This window comes from Anopheles maculipalpis, chromosome 3RL (assembly GCF_943734695.1).
Source record: "Anopheles maculipalpis chromosome 3RL, idAnoMacuDA_375_x, whole genome shotgun sequence".
Taxonomy (NCBI): Eukaryota; Metazoa; Arthropoda; class Insecta; order Diptera; family Culicidae; genus Anopheles; species Anopheles maculipalpis.
This window is the reverse complement of record NC_064872.1, coordinates 5,235,836-5,260,860: the sequence shown is the minus strand read 5'-3', so window position 1 is coordinate 5,260,860 and position 25,025 is coordinate 5,235,836. Positions and strand designations below refer to the sequence as shown.

Sequence of the window (25,025 nt, the reverse complement as noted above, 5' to 3'; positions counted from 1 at the left end):
TGAGCCTTTCAATGGCAAGATTCATTGGACGTTGTGGTTTTCGGACCACAAAGTTTTTTCGTTAACTAGAATCTTTTGGTGAGACTCCGTGCAAGAGGGTAGCTTTGGAGAAGTCCTCATAGATAAAATCTTAGGTTTAGTACTCTTAAGTACCTTAGATCATATGTAAAGCTCAAGTAATATATATTTGCTATTAAACTTTCAAATTTGCCGAAATGAAAAAAAGGCGAGGAATTTTTATGATGTATTAATAACTGTATCTCATTTAACCTGTTGAATATCTGTACTATCATCGTTCATATCTTTCAGTCATTCTTTCACGCTTATCCAACGATACGTTGAACAACGTGGGAAAATGTACAATCGACTCCAAATCTTCAGCTACTTCTCTCACTCCCTCCGATAGTTATCGAATGCTACAGTCCTACCGAAAGGATCACGTTGCCACACACGCAATGCCACCGCCAGCTAGTCGTCCATTAGCGTACCGTGCTGTGCCATGCCGCCGGGGGAGATATTAACTCGCTAGAGTATTAGATTTCCAACCATCTTGCCAAGATCTCGGGCTCGATACATTCCAACAGTGGGATAATGTCGTTGACCTTTATGTAGGTATCCCCGCATAAGTACAAGTTGCTTAATAACTTATATTTAAAAAAAAGAAGATTCCCTGCAAAAGTTAAGAGATAACCTTTCAATCATACAAAAAAGGTTTGTGGAAGGTGGTTTCAAGCTTCACTGGGAAATGATTCAACATACCACTGCATAATCTTGCATGAACCACGGTTCACATCCGAATCTAGGGGCGTTCCAGGTGTGTTATGCGCGCGTTACGTAGGTGGTTATTGGCCATTATTCGGTCGAAATTCAACAGGACACGTATGTCACGGTGTTCGTGGCTGACATGGGTAATTCGTTGCGAACGGCTCGGTATGATGTTTGTGATGCCAGGGCTCATGGTTTTATTTGTCGGTTTTATACGAACTGAACTGAGCTGTAGCACACCATACTAACGGTAACATTCCATCCATCTTTCGTCCATCTTGAAAATGGATGGATAAGGAGTAAAAAATTCGATTCGATGATACATCGCCAGCGTGGCGTTCTTATCAACCAACCACGCACATGTTGCACCTTTTCTCACCGACCATTGCGCGTGCAATTCGGTACAACATCAATCACTGTGTAGTTGTGTAACAGGTGACAGCCAAAATTAAAGCAAAATCCCTTATCACCGGGCCTATACTAGTGCTAATGAAATAGCCGCTTTTTTTACCTCCATCGAGTCTGAGTTCTTCCCATACACAAACTGCAAGCTCACAATATTCTATTGGACAGGTTCGGTTAAGCAACAAGACACCTCGTTCACGTTTTCCTGTTGCATCTTATTATTCCATCTCGCGAAGCATTTTGCCCGTCCATCGCGCGCTTGTCGTGTGATAAATGATGTGGGAAAGTCCTTGGAGGTTTGCCACCCAATCCCTCAAACCCCAGCTCCCCTCCCGGGGCAAGATAATCCACGGAGGCAATGCCCACGCATCGTTTTTGCATCAATTTACCACGCCACCAGTGCGCCGAGTGTTTATGTAGCTGTTACAGTTTGTTCCCCCGGTACTCGGTACACCGGCAGGCTGTATCCTGGCAGGATCCCGTTAGTGTCAGGTAAAATAAAAAGCTATGCATTGCTAACCTAACCACCGGTTAGCGAGAATAGGAATTCTTTTCCGGTCTTTTTTTTTCTATGTGTGTGTGGGTCTATTGTTTTCCCAAAGACCTGGGTTTTCCGCTTGACTCCATTTTAGATTTGATCCCATTTTCGCTTATCTAAAGTGATGGCTGCGTGAGTGTGTTTGTTCTGGTAACCATTTTCTAAAACGAACAGGGGGTCTGTTTTGTGTGTGTGTGTGCGTGTTATTTGTGATCATTTATTTAACCATTTATTTTTATTTTGTGAGCTTTTTCTTTACTTTTGCCCCAATTCTGTGTCCGGTACTTTGAAGCTATTTTACTTACGCTCTCACCCGTTTCTTGCCTTTTTTCCAACCCTCAACACAAAGCACAGAAAATTCGTGCCGAGGAAAACCCCACGCCCGACATTTTCGGTTCGGTACCCCGATAGCCTGTGTTCAACCTTTGACATTTAGCTGGTTTCGCTGGTTCCCTGGTGGGTTTTTTCCATGCCGTCGGGTCGCTCGCAGAGCAAGGAAAAAAGAGGCAGCATGTTGCTTCTGAAGTGTACTGAAACAACGGTACGGAATCTATCGCGGGTTGGTTTGCCAAACCCGCTCTTATTCCATCACAATCCACCAGCCCCCCTGGGGTAGCTCTAGCTCTCGTTATCCTGTTGATTTTTTCTGCTTTCATTTTCTTCCATTTTTTGTTTTCAAACAACAATACTTTTGCAATGAGAAAACTTTTCTTCTCTCTCGGAACAAACACAGTACATCAAAGGGGGAGTTGGTGTTGGCCTTACAGCAATGCGCCGAGTAATACAGTAGTCGTGACTGATGTACACAACGATATCAATTGCCACTATCCTTTTTTTTTTTTTTTTGAAAACCATCTCTCTTTGTTGCCATCGCGCTTGTTACACGATAGTCCTGTGATCTTTCCATCGATACCTGGCTCTATTATGTTATCGTAAGCAACACCGGTTGATTACAAGGATCATTCCATCTTTCGATTGAAACTGTCGAGTTCTCCATGTTCCCCATCGAAGCTAATTACTTGCGTGGGAGCAGTGCAACAAAGTGCAGCAGGACACGATCAGAAAAGCTCGAGGGGTTCACAACAACAACGGCATGATTTATGTGGATGATAAATTATTCAACATATAGTAGTTCCTCGGTTCGCAGGTCGCTAGTGTACACATTGAAGGAAACCATCAAGAAAGAGACCATCATTCTCACGCTTACTTCCTGGTACGTTTTTGTATAATTTCATTCACTTGTAGAGCGGCAATTCTGCTTGTAGCAAAACAATTTCACCAGAACGTGCCTTTAACGAGTAAATTCCTGTGAGAACCTTTGGAAGTAGATATACATTTTTTACACTCAAAGAAAAACACATCCGTCCATCGAAGAATAGAAACCCGTGTAATTGGATTGTAGGTTTCGCTCATCTGAGGTTTTTCCCACTAAAAGAACCGCTCCACATTCCGCCTGCTTGCGGATTCGGTTAAACGGAACCCAGCAGTGAATTCTCTTCAATTCCCTTCCAAAGCAGTTCTCCAGGCTTCCACGCTTGCGGCGCACGTTTGACCTTTGATGGTGGTAGGGGAGCACGATCATACAAATTTCTCAACCCGGTTCGGTTCGGAAATTCCGGGAGCCCCAATTAGAGGGTCAAATTAGCATACCCGGAGAGCTAGCCAACCTGTTGGCTGGCTGCAACTGGTCCTTTTTACCCACTTAGATACTGTTTGGCGGAAGAAATTGAACACAAAAACTCCCACGTTAATCGAAGGCTGGTTCGTTAAGCGGTGAGTTGGGAGCTGATACGAGTGATGAAAGGGAAAGAAAACACGAACGTTTGGAATAGGTCGATTTGATGTCATTAGAATTATTGGTTAGTTATCGAGATCTTGGGCTACTGTGGGAGTCCTCAAATATTTCGGGCTTTCCCGGTGCATTGACGCCATAGCTTCATCGCTTAGGTCGATATAGATACACCTCAAACGACTTTAGAGACTGGAAAAAGCCCGGAGACATTCTCATGGCATGATCATCAAAATCTTCTTGGCTTAACGACTTATAAGGTCACGACCATCATCGAATGATGTACTAGACTTGTCGATACTACGTAGTGGATAGTCACATTCCGTGCTCTATGAGAGACCAAACATCATTCTCCATATCTTCCTTTTGGCCTGACTTCTTGTCTCAGAGACGTATGTGAATTCTGGGACTAGAAATATTTTGTTGACTTACTGACTGGATTGACTAAAAGAAGATGGTCCCCAAATTCTTCATCTCTCGGTGCTTCGGATGGCACTCGCTAGCGTCATTAGTGCTGTTCAAAATTGTCCGCTAACAAGTACGAAGAATCTTTAGTGATCGATCGAAAACTAATTTACATAGACCAACAATCAACAATAAAAATACACACAAAACACTCAACATGGCAATTAAAGGCAAACCTATTGACACATTTAACACCCTTCGAGGAACCTGGGGACAGTTCATGCAAACAATCGGTCTGTGAAAACACTCGCAAACTCGTAGCCGGTCGCTGGGTCGGTTTTTCAGCGCGTCATGTTAATTTCGCGGAAAATTATTCGCATCTCACGAACGCACACGAACCTCGCCCCACACGCGGCTAAATGGAAAACTGCTGTCCTAATAGAATGGCTGGCATGAACCAGCCTGCCCGGTCTGCTGCCGGTCTGTCCACCATCCCCAACGTTAATGCAATGGCACCATGATGCTCGATGATTCGTGGAACAAGCCGGAATACAGCGGTGGTGTTTCCATTTCATCAACTGTTTAACTGTGCGATTGGATTGGCCTTTCCGAGTCACATTGTTGATCGACCTGTTCCCAACGCCGCCTGCCGATTGTTGCGATGAGGTCAAAAAGTTTACCAGGAATCTCTCACCCAAAACGTACACTCTCCAGCACGCACGCACCCATCGCGAGGATCGAGCCGCATGGCCGGGTGGATTGGCATTTTTGCACCGTGTAGCATTTTGGTAATCACTTCTGCACGCTTGTGGTGGTGGTGGTTGTGTGTGGTACATGTGTTTCATGTGGATTTCCAATTACGACATGGAAATTTCTCGGAATCGGATTGGCATGGGTGGGCCCGACCCGGACCCAGTTCGGTTCTTCCGAGTTGCCGGTGGTGGTCAGCTGAAGCCAATGGAATGGGACCGTAAAGTGGTTGGCGTACCGTTGGTAGCATGTGGATAACTAAAACAACTTAATGAGATGCAACGTTGGAAGGTCTCCAGATGTTTCGTGTCCAGCTGGCTTCGGACACCAACAGATTCGTCGTGGTGAGTGTGTTTCGTTTTGGTATTTAAGGCATTTCGGTCACAGGAATAAAGTCCTTAATTAAATTGTTTGTTAATAATAAATTGAGAACTCTTTGTCCGGTAGAACCGTACGACTGAAAGCTTGACTATCTTTCCATTTTATTAGTTATAAACTCCTGAAAGTCAAGATGATGTTTTCATCGCTCAGGTCACCCTGGCTAAAGATTGTGTGGCTTATAAAATTAAATAGATCTGGGAAAGATTTTTTTGTCTCCCATTACGGAACAGAGACAACCTACTAAATTAAAAAAAAAATTATGTAATGTGTTAAACTGTTAAACAACAAACCGGGAACTGCAAATGTCAAAAGGCAACCATTAAAAAAAAGAATAGCAATAGTACGGTTCGGTGACCGAGTCAATATTGGCGCCGGCCGTCACACGGCTGGATCGGGTATGGATTCGTATCCTGGTGCATTCCCCCGTAGTGATGACTGACTATCCTACTACGTATGGTTAATAAATCAACTAAGCCATTAGATAGCGGGAAAGATCTCGGAGGTCATTAAGCCAAGAAGAAGTGTAGATAACTCGATCATCAATTCGAAACAGTAGATCTACTACTAAACTACTAAACTTTTGGTTCAACTTCCAAACGTCCAATCCAAACAATCCAATGTACATTACTGTTCTAAACTACAAAAAAAAAAAATCACTTTTACAGATTAATAAAGAATCTTAAGCTTGTAAGTCCAAGTAGAAATCTCAGAAAGAAAAGTCCCTCCTAACAGGGCACGTGTAATGATTTGTAAAAGTATTTATATTTTCCGCGAAACAAAGCCCTGCTAATGCAATCAATAATTCACTTCAATTGATTGATTGCCATCTTACCGGCATCCGAGACTCACTGCACGACCATATGTCTGGTGAATTCTGGTGAAAATTTTCGCTCCACACATCATTTGCTATCCATGCATTTATCCATGTTTCCTGGAAAGTTGCGATTGAAGCATTCAATGTGTTTTGGGTGACAACAACGAAAAAAAGCCACCCAAAAGCAAGCGCATTTACTGTAAAATGTGAAAGTGTTTTCGTGCACGATAAGATCAGACAGTTCTTGATGTAGTCGGAAAGGAATTCTTATGATTAAAACCCTGACCGGTTCAGCATGCACCGACCGGCAAGGATACTGTTACCGGCGTGTCCTTCCGGGAACACATTGTGTGAGTGTTTAGGAATGCGTGTGCTGGTGAGGGGAGGTTGGAATTCTCATTCGTCCATTCGCTCGCCCACTGCTATCTGTAACCGCCTACACGGACAAGATCGCTCGCCGTAACCCGGTGACCATGACGGGTGAAGGTTGCTGTCCGGGGCCCGCTGAAGAAGAACATCATCTCGCCGAGTCACGTACCAATCGACATGGCAGGCTGATGAAGTTGATTGAAATATTACAAGCGTGGCCACGCGTAATGTGCCGCAGCTTTCTCCCGGTGGCATCCGGGAGATGCCTCAAGGACGAACCGGATGCCTCAGCCCACCAAGAACAACCGGATAGAATGGTAAAAAATTACAACCTTTAGTCAGTAAATAATGCTGGAAGCTGCCTGTCTACGCATATTAGTGCGATTGAGCATGAAAATGGCTTTTTGGAGAAATTTAATGAACTACACCCGACCCCGACATTTGTAGTGTTTGTCCGTGCTTGAAACATGTACAAATGGGTTAAATAGCTGTGTTGAAGTTGCAAAAACCCCGCGCTAAGAGTTAAAAGTTGCAGTTTATGCAAGATTAATAATTCCCTTGCTACAAAGTGAAATCAATTATTAACTCGTGCAAAACTTAGAAACAGCCACACAACTCGAGCTTCCACTTATGGCCGCAACGGGGCATCACTGTACGACAGGAGAAAACTTGAGAGCTTCTTAGTACTCGTGGCGTGGTAGTGAAGATAGGTTAAAACCGCGTTTAAAGTTTATACAACCGCACACGAATACCATGCACGTCATGCTGTTCTCTGTTCGTGAGGAGCAGAAAACAGGAGTCTTTTTTTTTTTTTGGGAAAAGATTTGCAATCAAACAAAATGGCACCCGCATCCTTCAAAGCTATAGCTTTCTTGAAGTGATGTTATGGAGCAAAAGCAACTTTACTCAACAACTCTCACCAACGACGAATCGACCAACGATCGAGCTTGTTCGTGGAGACAGCGTTCAATAAAAAGCTGAAAGTACTTTTTAAAACTGTCGCCCACCGGCTCCTACCGATTCCATTTTATACACCGATCCCGCTGTGTTTGGTGAAAAATGTCTTCACCTAACTTTCCCAGCTGGTGAAACACCTCTTCCAACGCACACTCTACTGTGGGGCGCTACTTACCTATGGGGCCGGCTTATGGGCCACCATTTTGCTTCTCCATGACATTTGACCTTTAAGTGAAGCAACAAGTACACATCCCACCACGGACACACACTCTTTTCTTTCGAGACGTTGTAATAATTCTCCGAAAACAGAAACGCACACCCAGAATGCCGTTGTGTATGTATATAATATATATATGTATATGTATATATTTGTATTTATTCTATGTACAAAGCTGCTGATCGGAGAGTACGTTTTGTGGGATTTTTTTATTTTGGTTTTGTTTTTCCACTACTCTCACGTATAAAGATCGTAAATTGTGTTTTCTCGTTTTTCTTCTTCTGTTTTGTTACTTTTTGTTATAGAGAGGATATGTACATTTGTAGTGTTTGTTTTTTTGTTTTTCACTTGTTATTCTCTTTCTTTTTTCTCTAATCTCTCTGCAATCTGCTGAAGATGGTTTTTTTATGTGCGTGTTTGTTTAAAGTTTTTGGGGTTTTTTTAGTTTCTTGATTCTCGGTTGAATGTTAAAAGAATGAGTGAATTTTCATCTGCTTTTGAATAATTTTTTCTGATTTTTATATGTGTTTAGTTAGTTCAATTCTTGGCGCTTTTTCTGTTCTGTTATACTCCTTTTAACTCCCATAGCAGCAGTGTTATCAATACTATCACCAACAAGATTTCATTGTCTATGTTATATTTTCAGTTTTTAACGTTTTACCATTCCTCTTTTCTTTTTTAAAATTATACAATTATACATTCTCGTTCTTCTTCTTCTTAAGTATTTTTTCACCTTTTTGTTTCTTTCTGCTTAGATGCTTTTTTGTTGTTGTTGTAATAATATTATTTTCTCATCATATAGACAGAAAAATACGGATAATTTCGGTAACTATGTAGTTCGTCAGAACTACATGGTCAGAACGTCCTTCTTAGACCGGGAGTCTTACACTAGAGATTGTTAGCATCGTGTACTTGTATTACTTGTTGTTGTGGCTGATTTGAAGTGTTGAAGTTCTTTGGTTTATTATAATAGCGTACATTATTTCCTTTATGTTTTGTGCTGATGATTTTGTCTGTTCTGTTGAATTTTTCCACTTAATAATATTATTATCATAAGTGGCGCTTAACATAATCTTATTTATCTTGCAAATTATCCCTCTTTTTTGTTGTTTTTTGCTGAAGCTGACTTGAGATAAGATTGAGTTTTCTTGCTTTTTTGTATGGTAGAAATTCAGAAGAGTACAAAAAATATACATGTATCAATATAGAACTTATACTCTCTGTCCCTCTCTCTCCCTCCATCTCTGTCTTTAGTTAATTCTATCACCCTCTTTATGCCTCCATTTACAGCCATTTGATTTACATCGTCCGTTTTTGTTTTGTTTTTTGTTTGTAGCTTTCGAGCAAAATGCATATCTGTGTAATGATTAGAAAAGTTGGCACTATTTCAAGTATCGATTTAGTTTTTGTTGTAGCTTCAAGTTGCGTTTCATATTTGGTTTCTATAAAAGTTTTGCGTAACAAAAAAAGGAAGCACAAGAAAAGGAAATGTAAAAGTTAGGGTAAAATATGGAAACAATTATATAAAACTGCAATTACATGTTAAAACTGTACAGTTCTATCTAAAACAGAGCTAAAAAGATAAAGACGAAAGCAACAAACATTATAAATTAATTACCAACCAGCTGCATATTTCTCTCGCTCTCTCTCTCTCTCTCTTTTTCTCTCTCTGTCTCGTGTTTTTCTCTCTTGCAGACTCTCTCGCTCAATTTTACCTCTACTGACAAATAGTTTGCATTTTTCCTTTTTAAAAACGATTTAATATTTTTATTGTCAAATTTGTGTATGTATGATCCTTCCGGTTTTTTTGTTTTATATTTTGCTTTGCTTCTTTTCCTTCTGCAGTAATCCATTTACTAATTCTTTTCTACTTACAGTTTACTTTCACATATACACACTCTCTCTTTCCTCGTCTCCTTTTCCTCATCATTGTTATCATTCTATTTGCTTCATCCTTCTTGTGTTGGTTGGTTGGGAGGGTTTTGGTCGTGCCACAAAACCAAAAACCTAAATTAGGTGTATCCCTTTTTCGATTATCCTTTTCAATGGTTTTTCTTCTTCTTCAAACAATGTAACCGAAAAAAAAGAAAGCGATACCCGAAGGATTTTTCCAAGGTTAGTGATCAACTTCTGTTCCTCGGGTTTTTGCACGTTTGCCAAAAAATTTCACCCTTTTAACCCTTTAACGATTATTTTTTGCTTCTTCAAGGAATCGCAAGGAATGCTCCAAGGAAAGCTTCTTTTGGGGAAATATCCCCTAACCTCTTTTTTTTTTGCTGTCCTGCACGGGATCCTCTTCCCTTTTCGACCGGACAAAATAGGTTCGTCGTGATCGAATCGCATGGTACGAGAGGATGTGGTTCCATGTATTGTCATCCCCGGTCCATGTGAGTTTTGCCAAAACTAGTCCCAGGCCGGTTCTGCCCGTCGGCGAACCGTTCATTGCGCTCTCCCCCTTTTTTCCAGGGGTGAATGTACTCTCTGGCGCTTCCGGGCAGACTCGGTAGTGCATAGAGAAATTGGTTTCGGGTTTTCGGGCAATTTGCCCAAAATTTGTAGATAACCTCTCTGTGCAAATTCAATTTTTCCCAGGACTCGCATTTTAGTATTGCGTTCGATCACAAGAAAACTATTCCCGGAGGAAGAGCTGCCTTTCTTGTTATGATTGATTTAGTTGTGTTTGTTATACTTTTTTTCGGGATCGTTACCGATCGATACTTGTTGTGCATATATTTGTGTGTGTGTGTGGGTTGTTGAGTAATTGAGTTCTTCAGCCGCTTTAGTCGGTCGTCGCGACACAATTAATTGTGTGCTGCTGCTATTTATTACGTGCCTGGAGATGGAAACGAAAAAGAAAGCAAAAAATTCGTCTGTTGGCACTTTTGCTATCCCTTGGCGCTTGTGAGTTGAATGTGAAGATAACTATTTTGGAATGTGTTTAAAGTGTATTTTCATTTTTACTTAACCCTATTTCATTTGCATGTTTTGTTGAAAGTTTTACACGTAAAACTTATTTTTCCTTAGGTACTTTATTCTGTCGTGACTGGGCATTCTTTTTACGATTGCTCTGCCAGTATAGTTCATGACCTTTTTGAGTGCTGACCATAGAATGGGTAGGGGGAAGTGGTAAAAAAGGGCTTTTCCGAAAAAGGAGAACAACGACCATCGAAAGCATCAAAGCGATTGCTGATTAAACTATTTTTGGATCCAACTATTTCTGGGCCAATTTCTAGCTCCAGTACCAAGCTAGCTAACGATAGCAAAGCCAACCCAGCTCACACTAGTTTGGAAAATTAGCGTGAGGAAGTTTGGGGAGGAGAAGGGATGGAAAATTGAGCTTCCATTCCTCACTGTGCAGAGTGGAGTATGCCTGTGCCTGTGCGTGCTTCGAAGCGAACTATAATTACTCCTCTCCATCCATCCTCAACCGCATTCGGTAATAAGACTAGGAAATGGATTATCATTAAAGCTGACGTGAATCGGTGAAAACAATTGAACTTTTATGCAGAAAAAAGAGCCTTATTTGCAGCATGCAATCGAGAGGGAAAGCTGTAAAAATTTGTAGTAAAATAGATAAAGCGCAGTTGTTTGTTTTTCCTTTCCACCACTTTACTCCATTCTTCATTGTTTTTTTTTTGCTAATAGTATTTAAAACACTTCTTTGTGTAAGTAGATTTGTTTAATAGCTACATGCAGTCCATGTTCTCTGTTATATTTGCTGATTTACGCGTTTAGCGAAGGTCCGTTGCAATGGTTGTCCAGCTAACGAATCGGAATGTGCGGTGTTATTTGTGCGAAATAGGAAAGAAATTTGACTTTTCTTTAATAGGGACATAAGCAGCAAAAGGTGCACTGTGAAAAGCTATGAAAAAAAACTTGTTCGTTCCAGGGTGTGTTTGTGTGTGCTTTGCTTAATTAGTGCAACGCCGCCTTTAAGCTTATTTATAATGTAGAGATACTTGCTGATTGTTGATTAGGTACCCAAGACGAATAAGGCTCATGCTTGTATGTATTGTTTTTTTTGCTTTGCTTTTATATGTACATATTGTGCTGTAGTAAGTAGTCGAGTAAGAGCAAACGAAAGAAGAAAGTTTTAAAAAAAAGGAGAAATATTTTATATAAATTGAAAAATTTGTATAAAATGAATAGTAAAAAAAGGAAGCAACAATATTTTAGCACAAAAAGGCCACAAAGATGAGATAACTAATGATGGTAAGCGAAGCAAAGAAACAAATAAGCTGCAATGTTAAGCATGCCAAGCAATGATGTACAATAACGATACACTAAGCTTATGTTGAGACCGATTTTGAAAGCTCTTTGATTCGTTTAAAATGTGTGCTCCAATTCTCCTGCCAAGTGTACCACGATTTATTTACAAACTGTACACTGTGTGTGCTTTCTAAGAGTACACAAACACAAAATTTACATGATATCGCTTTAGCTTTGAATATTTCTTTGTGTCAAAAATTGTAAATAAATTGTCCCGAATTTGTTTTCTTTGTATCCAATTTTGTTGCAAAACTTAGCCATGGTGCCTTTATACAAGATTTTGTAAAACTGCATTCTCTATTGGCAATATGAGCATATGTATTGTTTGCTTATACATCAATATGTAGACCGGTTAGTTAATTTTGTTTGCTTTGCTTGTGTTGTTTAGTGACTAATACCGTTTTTAGTGCACACGTTTCCGCATGAACTGGCCCTTACAATAGTTCCCCGTGTGTGTATTTTTGTTGTTGGTTATATTATCTAATACATCCTCTACTCGTACGATTCCATCGACACACACACACACACACTCGCACACCATCACGCCACGGTGGGTTTCCAGATGTGACAGCAGCAGCTAATGCTTAATCGTTTCTGCAAACGAAACAAACGAAAGCGCTTTCGCTTCGCACACGAGTTGGTACTTTAACCAATGATCGTGTTGAGGCGATTATGTCCTCCGGCTTACCTGCCAACACGGAATCCATCCGCCACGCATGGTGCCTTTTGTGACGCGTGCTTGTGTGTGTGTGTGTGTGTGTGCGTTTGGAGCCGACTTTGGAGCTTCCGAGTTTTCTGTGTTTGCTTAGGGCGCTAGCTGCCATTTGGAAGGGACTTTCAACCACACAAGTGTGCCGTGTCCTTTACACGGTTGTGTACACGCTAACTGCTGGAGCCTGCTTTGGTGGATCCCTTACATTAGAAAGTGTTACGACGTTCCGTTCAAATGTCCAGTGGATGATTTTCCACCCATTTGTTTATGTGCTCTGGGAGTGGATCTTTTTTTTTTTTTTTGTTGTCCATCACATTCCACATTCGCCTTATTTCAATGTTTTTGTTATCATTTTGCTTGATATATGTACGAGTGTGTTTGCACTTGCTCGGGAAGGTAGGCGGTGCTTATCTTCTGATTTATAGTAATATATAACAAAAAAAGGAGAGATCATCATCAACAGCAACAGCAGGCAACCATCATCACTAAAACGTCTTTTTTTTGCGATGAAGCTCTTTCTACTAATCCTGCAAACGATAAGTATTTTGAGCTTTTCGTTCTCTTCGACCAGCTAAATGTACGCTAAACGGAAATATAATTCTAACCATCTTTTGGCGTGTTCTGCAGACATTAGCAAAAAAAAGGAAAGTAAAGGTGAATTGACATTGTTGGCTAGACTACCTTAGAGCTGAAGAATCGAAACGAGGTTCACAGCCTCGCAAATCAAGTAGCAAAGTCAGGCAAAACGCGGAAAAGGTCTCTCGTTCTTTATCTCTGTGTGGAAAAGTAACGATCCCAGTCCGTGCCCCCTGAAGGGGAGGCACTGTTAATCCCAACTTACACAGTTGCGCTAGCCATCGCAGAGGGTTACGCGGATTGGTATGGTCACTTTTGCTATTTTTTGTTGGCTGTTCACAATTAAAAAATAAATATACAACTGTTTTTTGTTGGATTCCACCAAACACACACTCTCTCTCCTCTCTGTAGCTTTCAATCACATGCGGTCTGTATAAATATGTATAACAAGAATCTATGTCTCCCGGATCGGATCTCCTGACAACACCGAGCGCCGCCAAGGGTTCGCTTTGCGAACTTGGTATAATTGGCTGTTTGCAGCCGCTGTATATAGTTTTTACTAACTCCCCATTATTTATATACACAAGATTTCAGTCTCAACCTTTTTTGTGTTGTTTTTTTAAGTCCTCACTATCCACATTCGTCTATCCACATAATAGTTGTTGGAAACTAAGATGCAAAGTAGCAATAGTGTTTTACATTCGATGCTGTGTATAGTTTTTCTTAGTAGAACAAATTGTTACTTTAGAAAAAGAAAACCTAAAAGGTTTGAGCAGTTTGTTAAAGAAGTGTCTCTATCGTCCAACACTAGCTACGGCTAACAGCTTCAGTGATATAAATCGTTCTTAAAAACTTAAAAATTTAAATAAATAAAACTCACTTAGTGTGTCGATGTCGGTGTGTTTATACGGGGTGGATTAAGTTTAAGCCGATCGCTTCAATCCGTCCAGCTGCTGTACGAGCGATTCTTCGTTCGAAACGAATCGCTTGTGGATGTGTGCTAGCTGCTTCTGATGTTCGAGCTGCTGGCGAAGATCAGCACCCTGTGAAGAGAGGGAAATAGAGAGAGAGAGAGAGAGAGAGAGAGAGAGAGAGAGAGAGAAGATCAAGAAAAAATAAGTTTAATATTACCTTCAAAATCTCAATCAATCACCGTAAACTTATTGCTACCTACCTCAAGATCTTGCTTCATGTTCATCATAGCTCGGATCGCATCATAGATCTTGCTAGACTTGGGATCTTTGTGCTTGGATCCATCGTCAGTGTTCTGCGTGCCCAACTGCATCCGCGTCTCATCCACCGCATGGATCAGGTTCGCTGCGAATAGATTCCTCGGATTGGTAGGTCTCGGCAGTACTACCTCCTTCTGTCCATTGCCCGCCTTCGATGCCGAGGCGGTGGTAGACTTCGTTGCCATCGGTGCTACCGTTGTGCTAACCATCTTCGGTTTTTTCGTCGTTGTTGTCGTCGTTTTGGTGGTCGTGGTAGCAGTGGACGAGAAGGTAGCCTTCTTTGGCTGCACGTTGCGTTTGCGATCCCAATGGCTCCAGGAATCGTCATACTCGTCCGCATCGTAATCGTACGCATTGTAGCTCGGGCTGTCCTTCTGCCAGTTGTCCGCCTCGTACGTCGGTTGATAGTCGGAGGAAAGTGTTCGGAGCAGTTGCTGCTGCTTCTGTTCCTTCTGCAGTTGCTGTTGGGCTTCCAGTTCTTGCTGCTGCTGCTGTTGCTGCTGAAGCATTAGTTGTTGTTGTTGCTGCTGTAGCTCCTTTTGGCGCTGTTGTACTTGTTGCTGTGGTTGAAGTTGCTGGAACTGTTGTTTCGATTGTCGCTGGTGTACTTGCTGCTGCTGTTGGGATGACGGTTGCGGTGGTTGATGCTGTACCGGTTTCTGGACAGCTGCCGGATACTGTTGCTGCTTCAGCACGAATGGGGCCATCTTGTCCATCAGCATCGGAGGTAACCGTTGGCTATTCTTTTGCTGGTGGATAAGCGATTTCAGCTCCTGCACTTCCTCATCATCCTCATCGATTTGATTCTTCGCCATACTGTTACGGAAACTATTCAGTTTGCTAAATGTGTTCCGACTGCTACCGGTGGACCCTGCTCCACTTGGTCCAAAGGAGGGCAAACTCTCCGGTCGGTAGCCATTTCCGAAGAAGTTACCATAGCTTGGACGAGCATCAGCAATCGGAACATCGTACTCGTAATCGGGTTCAGCATCATCGTACTCCTCAAAGTCTTCCTCGTTGGACACGTCCATTGGTGGCATTTGTCGTCCACGTCCGTAGTTCTGTAGCTGGCTGTTGTACAGGATCAAGTTTCGCAGGAATGCTGAATCTGGTCTCGAAGGACTTTCGTACCATTGCTCCTGTCCGACGGGGTAGTAATCACGTGCACGCTCGCGCTCATCTTCCTGCAGCATTTCCTCGTGCAAATCATCTAGCGGATTGCTTGACTCGTGATCATCGGAGTAGCTGTAGCTGGGTCCGTGTGCGTAGTAGTAAGGCGTCGGCTTATACTCGCCACGATACGTTGGCAATCCGTAAGAGGTGTAACGCTCGTTGTTGCGCTGATACCGACGGTGTTGTGCTGGTTGTGGCAGATAGTAGTAGCTCTTACCACTGTCTCCGTAATATCCGGCATCGTCATAGTAATCGTTGCTGGATGGTGGTTGATACGGTGCAAACGGAAAGTACTGTGGTTGTACTGGGGCGTCGTAGTACCGTGCGTTTGGCAAGCGATACACCGGAAGCGATAGACCCTGTCCACTGTATTCGCTCGAGGGAAGGAGATTGGAACGAGCGTATCGCTTAGTACCGAATACAGGGAAGCTGCTGCTACTGCTGCTGCTGCTGCTACTACTGCTACCAATATTACTGCTGCTACCGCTGCTACTTGGCAGTGCAGATGCAGCCTCTTCCAACGCCATTAAGCTACAGAGCGCTACGGCCCACGTCACCATCATTGTATTGATCATTATCTCGATCGGATCAAAATTAGGATGAAACTAATGATCCCAACTAGCTAAGAATAGAGTTAATGAGGAGAAAGAAAAGAATGATATATTTAAATTTCGAAGATAAGACAAAACTCCAATTTCGTTACAAGACAATACCGATTCAAATAAGGCTCCAAGACCAAGTCTAAGACGAAGTGATAATAAATGCTTCCCAACCCGTTTCTTTTCTTCTTTTTTGTTCTCCCAACACAGAGCACAGTAACTTTTGACGCACGAACCACTCCACATTCTTACACACACTACTACGGCCTTGCGGTGGCAAACGGGGCCGAGAAAACCGGTCTGATTATCAACTCCCGTCGTGCTCAAGGATAATGAAGGATTCCGCGCGGTGGGCCGAGACACACCGGGACAGGCGATTTGCGTCATCGGCGTCAGACAAAGACCGACCGACCCGATGCTTGTGCTTTCGTGCGGTAGCAAGAGTCACCTCACAGCATTTCCCAGCAAGGTCGTGGGAAAGAGTACACCGTAGCTCTCAATACACGCCTCTCACACTACCAACGGATGCCGATCACCGCAACCGGTGACATTCCGGTGACTCCAAATCCTTCCCGCCTCGGGTGCTTCGTTCCCGGATTAGTATCTGCGTGTGTGTGTGTGTGTTTTTGGGGCCGGTTTTTCTCGCCCCAGTTTATAGCAGCCGGGTTCGGGTGTTAGACCTTGGTAACCCTTAACCTTTGTTTGTGCGTTTTTTCTGCTTTTCTTTTCCCGCAGCATTCTACTATAACTACACGAGTGGGCAGACTTGGGTGGTGGAAATGGTTCCGAGGAAAAGTGCGTCAGGAAAATCCCTGTCCGTCCATTACTACTGGTTGTGGGGAAGCTCTCCTATTCGCCACACAGAAAATGTGAGGAAAAAGTGGGAAAACAAACACACACACACAAACACACATGAACGCCGACGGAGACGGGCCGACGGGAAAAAAAACTGATGCGGACATGAATCACACAGTTTTATTTGACCATAATCATTATCATTTATCTTTCGATGAAGGTTCACTTGCGTCATTCGGTCAAAAGTTTGCGCCCCTGGTTCTTGGTGTTGTTGCTGTTGTTATTTTGGCGCGTCGTCCCCATTTGCCCCCCGAGTGACCCCCAGATAGTCGTGTGTATTTTTTACTCTCCACCCCAACTATTACTGCTTCGTACAAGGCACGGGCACACCGCTTTGCGTTTGCAGAGCCACCGGTTGTTATTTCAAACGGGAGCAACAGCAGATCCGATAGCGATAGCGCTTAGCGAGGAGGAGGAGGGCAGAAAAAAACCCACTGTTTGCGTTTTTCCGTAAGTATGTGTGTCTCTCACACCATAGCGCCCAAAATGGAACATCGGAAGTGGAGCTGTCGGGCCTGATAAGAAGTAGTGCGATACGTTTCGGTTCGATACGTACACCGCAACCGAAGAAGAAATACTATTTCTGGAAATTGTCTTAATTTCTTATTGTTTACCGAAAGCTTGTCGTGTTTTTGTGCTCCGTGTTGCTTTGTTTTTGCTATTGCTTGCGGTAGCATTGGCGTTCCGGTTTAGTTGGAGCCGCCTTTAGCCGCCGTCGGAAGGGAGATTATTAAATTAATAAAACCGAAGCGAAGACACGCGCGCATACCGTGGTTGACAATGGTAGTCTTCGCCGGCAGGCAGCAAGGACACTGGATAATACATTAGCCTTCCAAAGATGCTGTGGTAAGTGCCATTGGGAAAGGGGAGGGGAAAAAGGGTGATGCTTTGCCCAAGATGACCTTCAAGAGAGTCGCTATCTGCCAGCAGAGCATATCGCCGTTGCGGTACCGGGGTTTTGGATTTTTTTTGCGCCAAGAGAAATAAGAAACGAACAAGCCACACAGAGCGCAGACCTCCAGTCTTTATGACGTACACCAGAAGCCATGTAACCCTATCCCGTCAGGTCAGCTTTGCTCTAGAAGTATACTTGCCAGTCCTCTTTTGCGCTATTGCGCTGTCGCTTATCGGCACACTTTATCTTATTAATTTCTGTACCGAAAAAGGAAAACTGGCGAAGGCACAACAAATTGTCCTTTGCTTTGAGTCCCTCAGCTATTGCGTTTCTCAACAGGTTCACAAATCTAATCTCAAGCATCAAATGAAAAGCAACAACTCGGGCCACCACGAGGGTTCATCAAACTGTAAGCTCTGACGGTAAACTCACAACTCATTGCCACTCGGTAAATCTCATTTTGAGCTGTAATAACTCCAAAAAGAGACCTTTCTTCTCGGTGTGTTTGCTTTAAAGCATATCTTGTTTTTTTTTTGTTGCTGCCTCCCGTAAAGCCTCCGGCGGTTCAGGGTTGATTCGTTTGATCGGTCGGTCACCAGTGGAGTGGTTCTTATTGAGCCTATCGCCGTCAGAAAACGTGTCAAAAACTTTTCCCCGGAAAAGTTGGGTAGATTATAAAAATAATACTCCGAACAAGCCTATCTTTCTATCGTGAAGGTAAGTATCTGACATTTCCATACAGCCCGGGCCCGGGTGTTAAAGAGGATCGGATTTTCAGCAAATCCGACATTGAGCTTTCCCTCCGTTCCTAATTATCCTGTTGAACTTCTTTTTTTTTTTCGTCTGGTCACGGAAGGTCATATCTGTTGCAGAAACGTGACAAGCTTCCAGCGACCTCGATGAAACTTACCGGTAGAGGAGTAAAACAAACCCATGGGTATACACTAACAAGGATTCGTTGGATACTGTATGTGTGTCATAAATGATGTCCTGCTTCACAACAGCTGAATGAGTTAAATGGATAGGTAGGAATAACATCAGACAACTACATCATTCCGACTGATTAAGATTTACGAAGCTTCATCCAGGTATTCAGCCGTTTGTGCTCTCGTGGATGCTGGGTGCTGGGTACAAACAAATACAACTGCCGCAACCTCTACATACAGGACTTAAAGGACCGTTTAACAATTAGACCGGCTTTGGAAAAGAAAGTCCCTATGGTTGGTGCCCAGATATAAAGGATGTGGAGTGCTCACAGATAATTGGGAGATGGATTTGTACACGTTTAAGCTTCATTTACCACGGACATTTCTGTCTAGCGAGAGATAGTGAATGAGAGCGAAAGAGAGAATGAAGAAGCTTGAAGCTTTGAAGTACTCGGAAGCAAATGACAAAACACATTGTGCTGCTGAATGGGAAGTTTGGGGCTATGAATGGGACAAGATATCTACAAAAATTGACAACTTGTCTTGCTGCTGGTGCTATTTTTGGGCTGTTGCCTAGTGCTTGCTAGCCAAACAACCCCTGGACAGGTGAAAGAGAATTGGGATTCGTCAACCTCGGTCGCGACTAATCCAAACAAATTATTGAGCTAGCGAGCGAATGACTTTAATTGTTCCGAATTAATTCCACCGCTAAGGCTTAGGTTCTGCAGATAAACCTTGCACTTTTCGCTTCCGCTCTCTATCTCCTTCTTTTTCTTTCTCTCTCTCTCTCTCTCTCTCTCTCTCTCTCTCTCTTTCTCTCTTTTTGTTCGCTGATACTGGTTCTAATGAAGGACATTTTGTGGATAGGCTTGGCGAAGGACACATGTCACAAAGCTAGAGAGCATTTGGTGCAGTGTGGCGTGCACCAACACAAAATGCTCCAATTTTCCGCACAACATCTCGTTATCTTCGTGTGCACACACCGACTGCGGCATTACCGACACCCTTGTTTTATGATGGTGTACGAACACGCTATGGCCTATGCGAGACGGGAATCCATATTTGACCTACATTACCTGTCAACAGGTCAACAACAGGCGCACTTGTGCATGCAGTATGTACCACCACACACTGGCTGCAAGGATTCATGCCGATAGTACGATGACCCGGGTATGCCTGCTTCCGGTAGGGTTACAAGCGCGAAGAGTTACAAAAGCGATTACATTTACGAGCGGCTTCTAAACCGACCAAACGAAACATCTGTGTACAGCGTGCAGAGTTTTGCAGCGTGTGTCGATGTGCAAAATTAGGTCAACCGGGAACGAAACACGTCGTTACGTCAGGAGGATGGCAAAAGGATGGAATTTATTATGCTCCTGGCGAGGGAGCAGGATTGATGGAAAACCACTTACTTGCTACTGATGTTGTGCTGTTCCGAGATCCTTTGGGGATTGGATTTCACTTTAGGAACTCCTGCTGGTGTAGGGTTTGCTTGTCTTATCACTCGGAGTTTTCAATTTCTCCTTTTTGTTCTTTTAGTCTTTATCACTGAGATCTTCTTCACAAGCACACACACAAACACTCGCTCTTTGCTTTTCTTTCTTTTTTCAGACAACTCACTAGACCACCTGTTTCGAACTACTGTTGCGGTTAGAATCGTTCCGTGTCCGATCCTGCCGAGCGTTGCAAACTGACTGACCTGTTCGTTGGTCCGTGTTCTGTGTCCGCATAAATCGTCTGGATTGTGCCTGGGACGGCACACCAGTGTGTCTCCCGGGGTGCAGTGTGCGTAGGAGTTTTCGGGTTTCGGGAGCTTTCGTCCCGACCGACACCCACGCGCGCTAGTTTCCGTTTTCGACGCACAAGGTGCGTGCGCGAAAACACTCTTCGGCAAACTCGCTTCGGGACCGATCAAACAACAAGTTGATCCACCGTACCAAACACAGCGCTCTTGATGGACGCGCGAGACAGAGAAAGCGAGTGAGGGAGAGCGAAAGAGTCCAAGATCTTCACAGCGTTGTGTTTTTTCTTCTAATAGTAACACAGACAGATAATGTTCACTGTTCGAGTGTTGAAGCGTTCAAGCACACAAACACACACACGTCACGCAGACGCCACTGTAAGTTGCAGAATGTTGGAAAAGTGCGTGGAGTTGGTTCCTTTTATAGATTTTCCCCCTCGACAACCGACATACGGTGGGTTCGGGTTTCCAGCTTCGGCTTCGGACGCATGTTCGGCTCAGTCGCCCACACGTTTTGAATGAATTTTCCCTCCGTTCCGCTCACTTCCCTCTCCTACCTCATTGTGTTTAGTTCCCAAGAAATCCCCCTGGCGGTGAAAAGAAGCTTTTGTGTTGCGCAGTGAGTGTGCCAGCGTGTGCCTTCATTGAGCAAAGTTCCGGGTTGTGTTCTCGTTCCACCAGTTTTTATTTTCTATTGGAGTGAGGTTTTTTGTTTTTTTTTTTCACAACCTTTCGCGTCGAAACGTCATACCTTCGGAGCTTTCTTTCATTTGTGCAGTGAGTGAGTCAACCGAAAGCTCAACCTTTTTCTCACTGTGTGCGTTACCAGAACCCGGACAAACTAAAGTTAAGCACGCTAGGAAGGTTTCAGGACACGTTCCGAGAGGAGAGGACGAGTTTTATGACGTCTTCTTTTGTGCACGCTCCATTGCCTGCCCTCAACCAGAAGCGTTCTTGATGGGGAAGCTTCCGCTATGGCGCAGGTTCGGATGCTCGTACGAAGCAGAATGAAACATCAAAACACATACGGTATAGCATTCCGAAGCGCACTAAAGCTTCCAAGCTCCTGCTGGTAACTGTCGCAATGGGCGATGGGCAGTCGTGTGTGTATGTGTGGAAGACGGGTGAATTGCCTTTCTATTTTTAGCACAGAGCTGAATTGCGTCGTTGCTTGCCTGCTTTTGCCTGTCACCGGATGACGTTTGCAACGGGGTTTTGTCTCTTTTTGGCGAACATTTCCAAACCAGATAGGCAGCTCGCTTCCTTCATTTTTCCGTTCTCACATATGGGGTTTTATTTTCGATTTTCTATTCTATTCTGAAACCGTGCTTCTCTGTCTCACTTTTCCGCATCTTTTATTTATCTTGCTGGAGGTTTGGCATTCAGTGTTTGTGTGTATTTGTGTTGTGGAAATAGTTTTAACTCCCCTTATTTTGCAGGGCCGGACGATGAGACGATGCACAAAGCTGCCAACCCCCGGACCAATTCCAGAACCGGGCGCGTCAATGAAATAAGGGTTGTTGTGTTTTTTTGTCCTTTTCTACTTTCATTCTCCTTGCCCTGTTGTTCACCTTTTGCGAATCGTCTCCACCCACAGCACGTAGAACTGGTGACAGTGCCAAAATCCTTTCTTCTCATACCGTCAGTTTATTTTCTTTTGTATCGATTTTTTTACTTCTTTAGGTACAAGAGAAGACAAATGTACTTCCAATGGCTGTAGAGCTTGCTTTGCCGTCCCCGTAAACGGATTGCTGTCCATGTCCAGAGAGCGCTAGTGCAGAGTTTTTAATGGGGCACATTAGAATAAATTACCGAACCGCTCGCTTGGTGTGGAAAGATTTATTATGAAAGACAAGCACCAGGCGTCTCCATTTGTGTCTCTTTCGAAAATAATGACACATAAAGATGGTTTAAAATTGTTTGGAGCGTGGGAGCTTTTCTTGAATCGGTTCGGTTCCGCTTTCAACACTTTCAGATGAATGTTTTATGCGGCAAAAAAGCCCTAAGATGATATAAAACGTTTTTCTTGAATTAGTTTACGACACATTGCGTTTGTAATGGATTTTTAAAGAAAATGTCTTCGGTAAAAATTAACATCATGAGTAAAATTTCTGCAACTGAATTGTTGCATCAGTTTGAAGGCCACCGCAAACACACATACACACAAGCATCAGAGTGGGAGTTGTTTTGTTGTTTTGCCAATGGCATTTGCACGGGGACGCCATTCACAAGCCATATTTCGGTGGAATTTTCTCTTTCTCTTTTGCTTTCCTTTTTTCCCAAACTGTCCACCACCAGCAGAAGCAGTTGAAGCAATGTTTTATGCTTTTCCTCTTCGCTCTTTCTTCACTCCACCACCGCTCCCCAGCTCCCCAGCCCCGATTGGATGGATCGTCTTCATTTTATAGTAGCATTACCCTTCACTTCCGTTACACATACCGACCTTACCCCAGCTAGAACCTTCCCACAGCCTTAGCACGCAAACGCAAGCCGAGGGTTCGGGCTCGGTTTCATTCAACATTATTCAAAACCTTCCACAAACTCAAACAACCCTGGTGCCGGGAGGGGTGGGGGAGGTGATATGCTGTAAGAGAGGGTGTGCGTGTGTGTGTGTGTGAGCGTGATGAGGGAAAAGCGCGCAGGTCAAAACGAACAGAACGAATACGTAGTGAAGAAAGCTTTCATTCACAAAATTTTGCTAGAATTTCGATGCCGTTCAGCACACGTCATTCCGTCAGGCCGTCGGAAAAGCTTTCGGTACAGAGCTTTCCACAGTTCTAACCTCAAATCCAGCACACTCCAGGTGGGAAAGGGATAATTGAGGAGAAAATATCACTACACAAACACATACATATAAAGTCTACTAGATCGTTGTTCGGGACAGAAAAGGAGTTTGCGCGTGTTAGGAAAGCTTTTCAGAACGGGGTTTTTTGTTTTGCCAGCCTATTAAACTCGCTTTGTGGGCGGCATTTCTTCTTCCTTTCCTGCCTCGTTGTCTTCCAGCGATTATGTCTGTATTAGTGTGTGCGAGAGTGCATTTGCGGGAAATGTACTGCACAACAGCATGCACCATCGGTACAACTAAGCCGACTAAAGCCTCATCAAGCGGCTTTATTAGTTTAAGCTTTACAACAAATTTCGCTCCCAAAAAGCGAAATACCACCACACACCCCAACGGAAGCACAAATGCAGTCCCACCCACACACGCTCCTATCCGAAACCAATTAATATTCGCAGCTTCTGCTGCAGCAGCAAGCAAAAGGTTGCCGTTCCTAGAGTGCTACTGTTTATGAATTTGGTGCTTCCTACTAAGACGAAATTGTGGCGAGTGCTGGAAAGGCACAAGCCGAGGGGGTATGTATGTGACTCTAATTAATTCTCGTTTCGTTTCAGCAGCTCAACCACCCGAAGAGCGGGTGCTGCTGTCAGTGCTGTCCACCCACGGCCGCAGTGGATTTAATATCAGCGTTCCCAGTGCGCGCCCTGTGCAAGCTGACGGTAGACGCTATTACTGCCCACGCATCGCATAAACTCGACACTTCACACAGAAATCGCCAATCGTTCCGCGTGGGTCCTTTGTTCGCCGCGGCGGTAATGAAACGGAAAAGCTTCCTTATGGATTTCCGACCGTACGCGAATTATGAAGGTTTCTTGGCCGTTTTCTAGTTGTTGTGGGAAGGTTTGGTGAGCCGATTTGTGAAACGAAACTCAAATAAAATAAAGCAACTCTATTACCTGGCTGTATGAGAGATACTGTTTCGTAACTTCACTTGATACGCTCGTTGAAAAGGTTAAAATATTTTTAAACTAAATAGAGAATAAAAGACACACTCTTCTACAACGTGACCGGCGCTAATTGGTGGCTTCATTTTCTCATAATGCTATGCTTTGCTAATGCATACAGAAAAGTTGTGTTTTTCTTACGCCGAAGCTAGAAAAAGCTAGAATGCAAACGTACCTGTTTGCATTTGCATGTGCCGCATTGCGCTTCTTGTTTAATTTCCCAGGAACTATTCCTAAGCCTTTGCTTTTTTGCTTTGATTAGCTTCAGCGTTCAGCAAAAGCGTTACTTAGAAGGTGGAAATTTGAACAGCTTGTTCAACAAGAATTGTGCGCTTAGAGACAGAAACTTTAATAGACTAATTTGATTAATTTGTTGAAACTGTTGCACCAGGAAAATGCTTACAATACGGGCAAAGATTTCGTTCTTGAGCGAAGACATCTTCAGCGAACCATGATGCAGAGATTGACGGTGTGTTGGATTTTTCATATATTTGTATTTAACAAATAAAGTTGATTCTTTAGAGGTAGGATAGAGTTTTTTTTTCAATATTTATCTCCTTAGTGATTCAACAATTCCTTTATATGGATCGAAATCCTTTAAGAGGACCATTAACCTGAATTGTGAATGTATTGTAACTGACCTTAGCTGATCCTTGTAGAGAGTCATATGTGCTTTTAAAATCCAGTTTTCAAATAGAAGATCAGATGGTTTCTTACCATCCATTGTATGCATCTTTTTCTTCTTTGACTTTGACCTCGAGAGGACTTTACCTGCGCTTTTTTTTTGGCTTTCCTTGACTTCGTTTTTTCCATACATATGGTTGAGGACCAGCCTTCTGTGGACTCGATCAACAAAATTCAGTTAAACAATTTT

At 43.3% G+C, this 25,025-nt stretch overlaps 2 protein-coding genes across 2 annotated transcripts in view; one reads left to right on the top strand and one right to left on the bottom strand.

Annotated features, from left to right (window-relative positions):
- Window positions 1-13,870: 13,870 nt before the first annotated feature.
- LOC126564307 (myb-like protein AA) lies at window positions 13,871-15,927 on the bottom strand. The gene is made up of 2 exons (XM_050221309.1): window positions 14,122-15,927; window positions 13,871-13,990 (listed from the first exon to the last, which is right to left on the bottom strand). Exons 1-2 carry the CDS (start codon window positions 15,925-15,927, stop codon window positions 13,871-13,873), a joined length of 1,926 nt encoding a protein of 641 aa, XP_050077266.1.
- A 2,880-nt stretch (window positions 15,928-18,807) lies between these two features.
- The window catches only part of LOC126565646 (uncharacterized), a 184,829-nt gene continuing 178,611 nt past the window's right edge, over window positions 18,808-25,025 (top strand). Inside the window, exon 1 of the mRNA XM_050222843.1 lies at window positions 18,808-18,811. The gene's annotated coding sequence lies outside the window, so the exon portion shown is untranslated. The remainder of the gene's footprint in view (window positions 18,812-25,025) is intronic.

Bases quoted from the DNA above. Each gene is read 5' to 3' on its own strand.
- LOC126564307 (XM_050221309.1), bottom strand. From the start codon at position 15,927: ATGATCAATACAATGATGGTGACGTGGGCCGTAGCGCTCTGTAGCTTA. The intron at 13,991-14,121 runs GTAGGTAGCAAT...CTCTCTTCACAG, and splicing joins ACATGAAGCAAGATCTTGAG to GGTGCTGATCTTCGCCAGCA.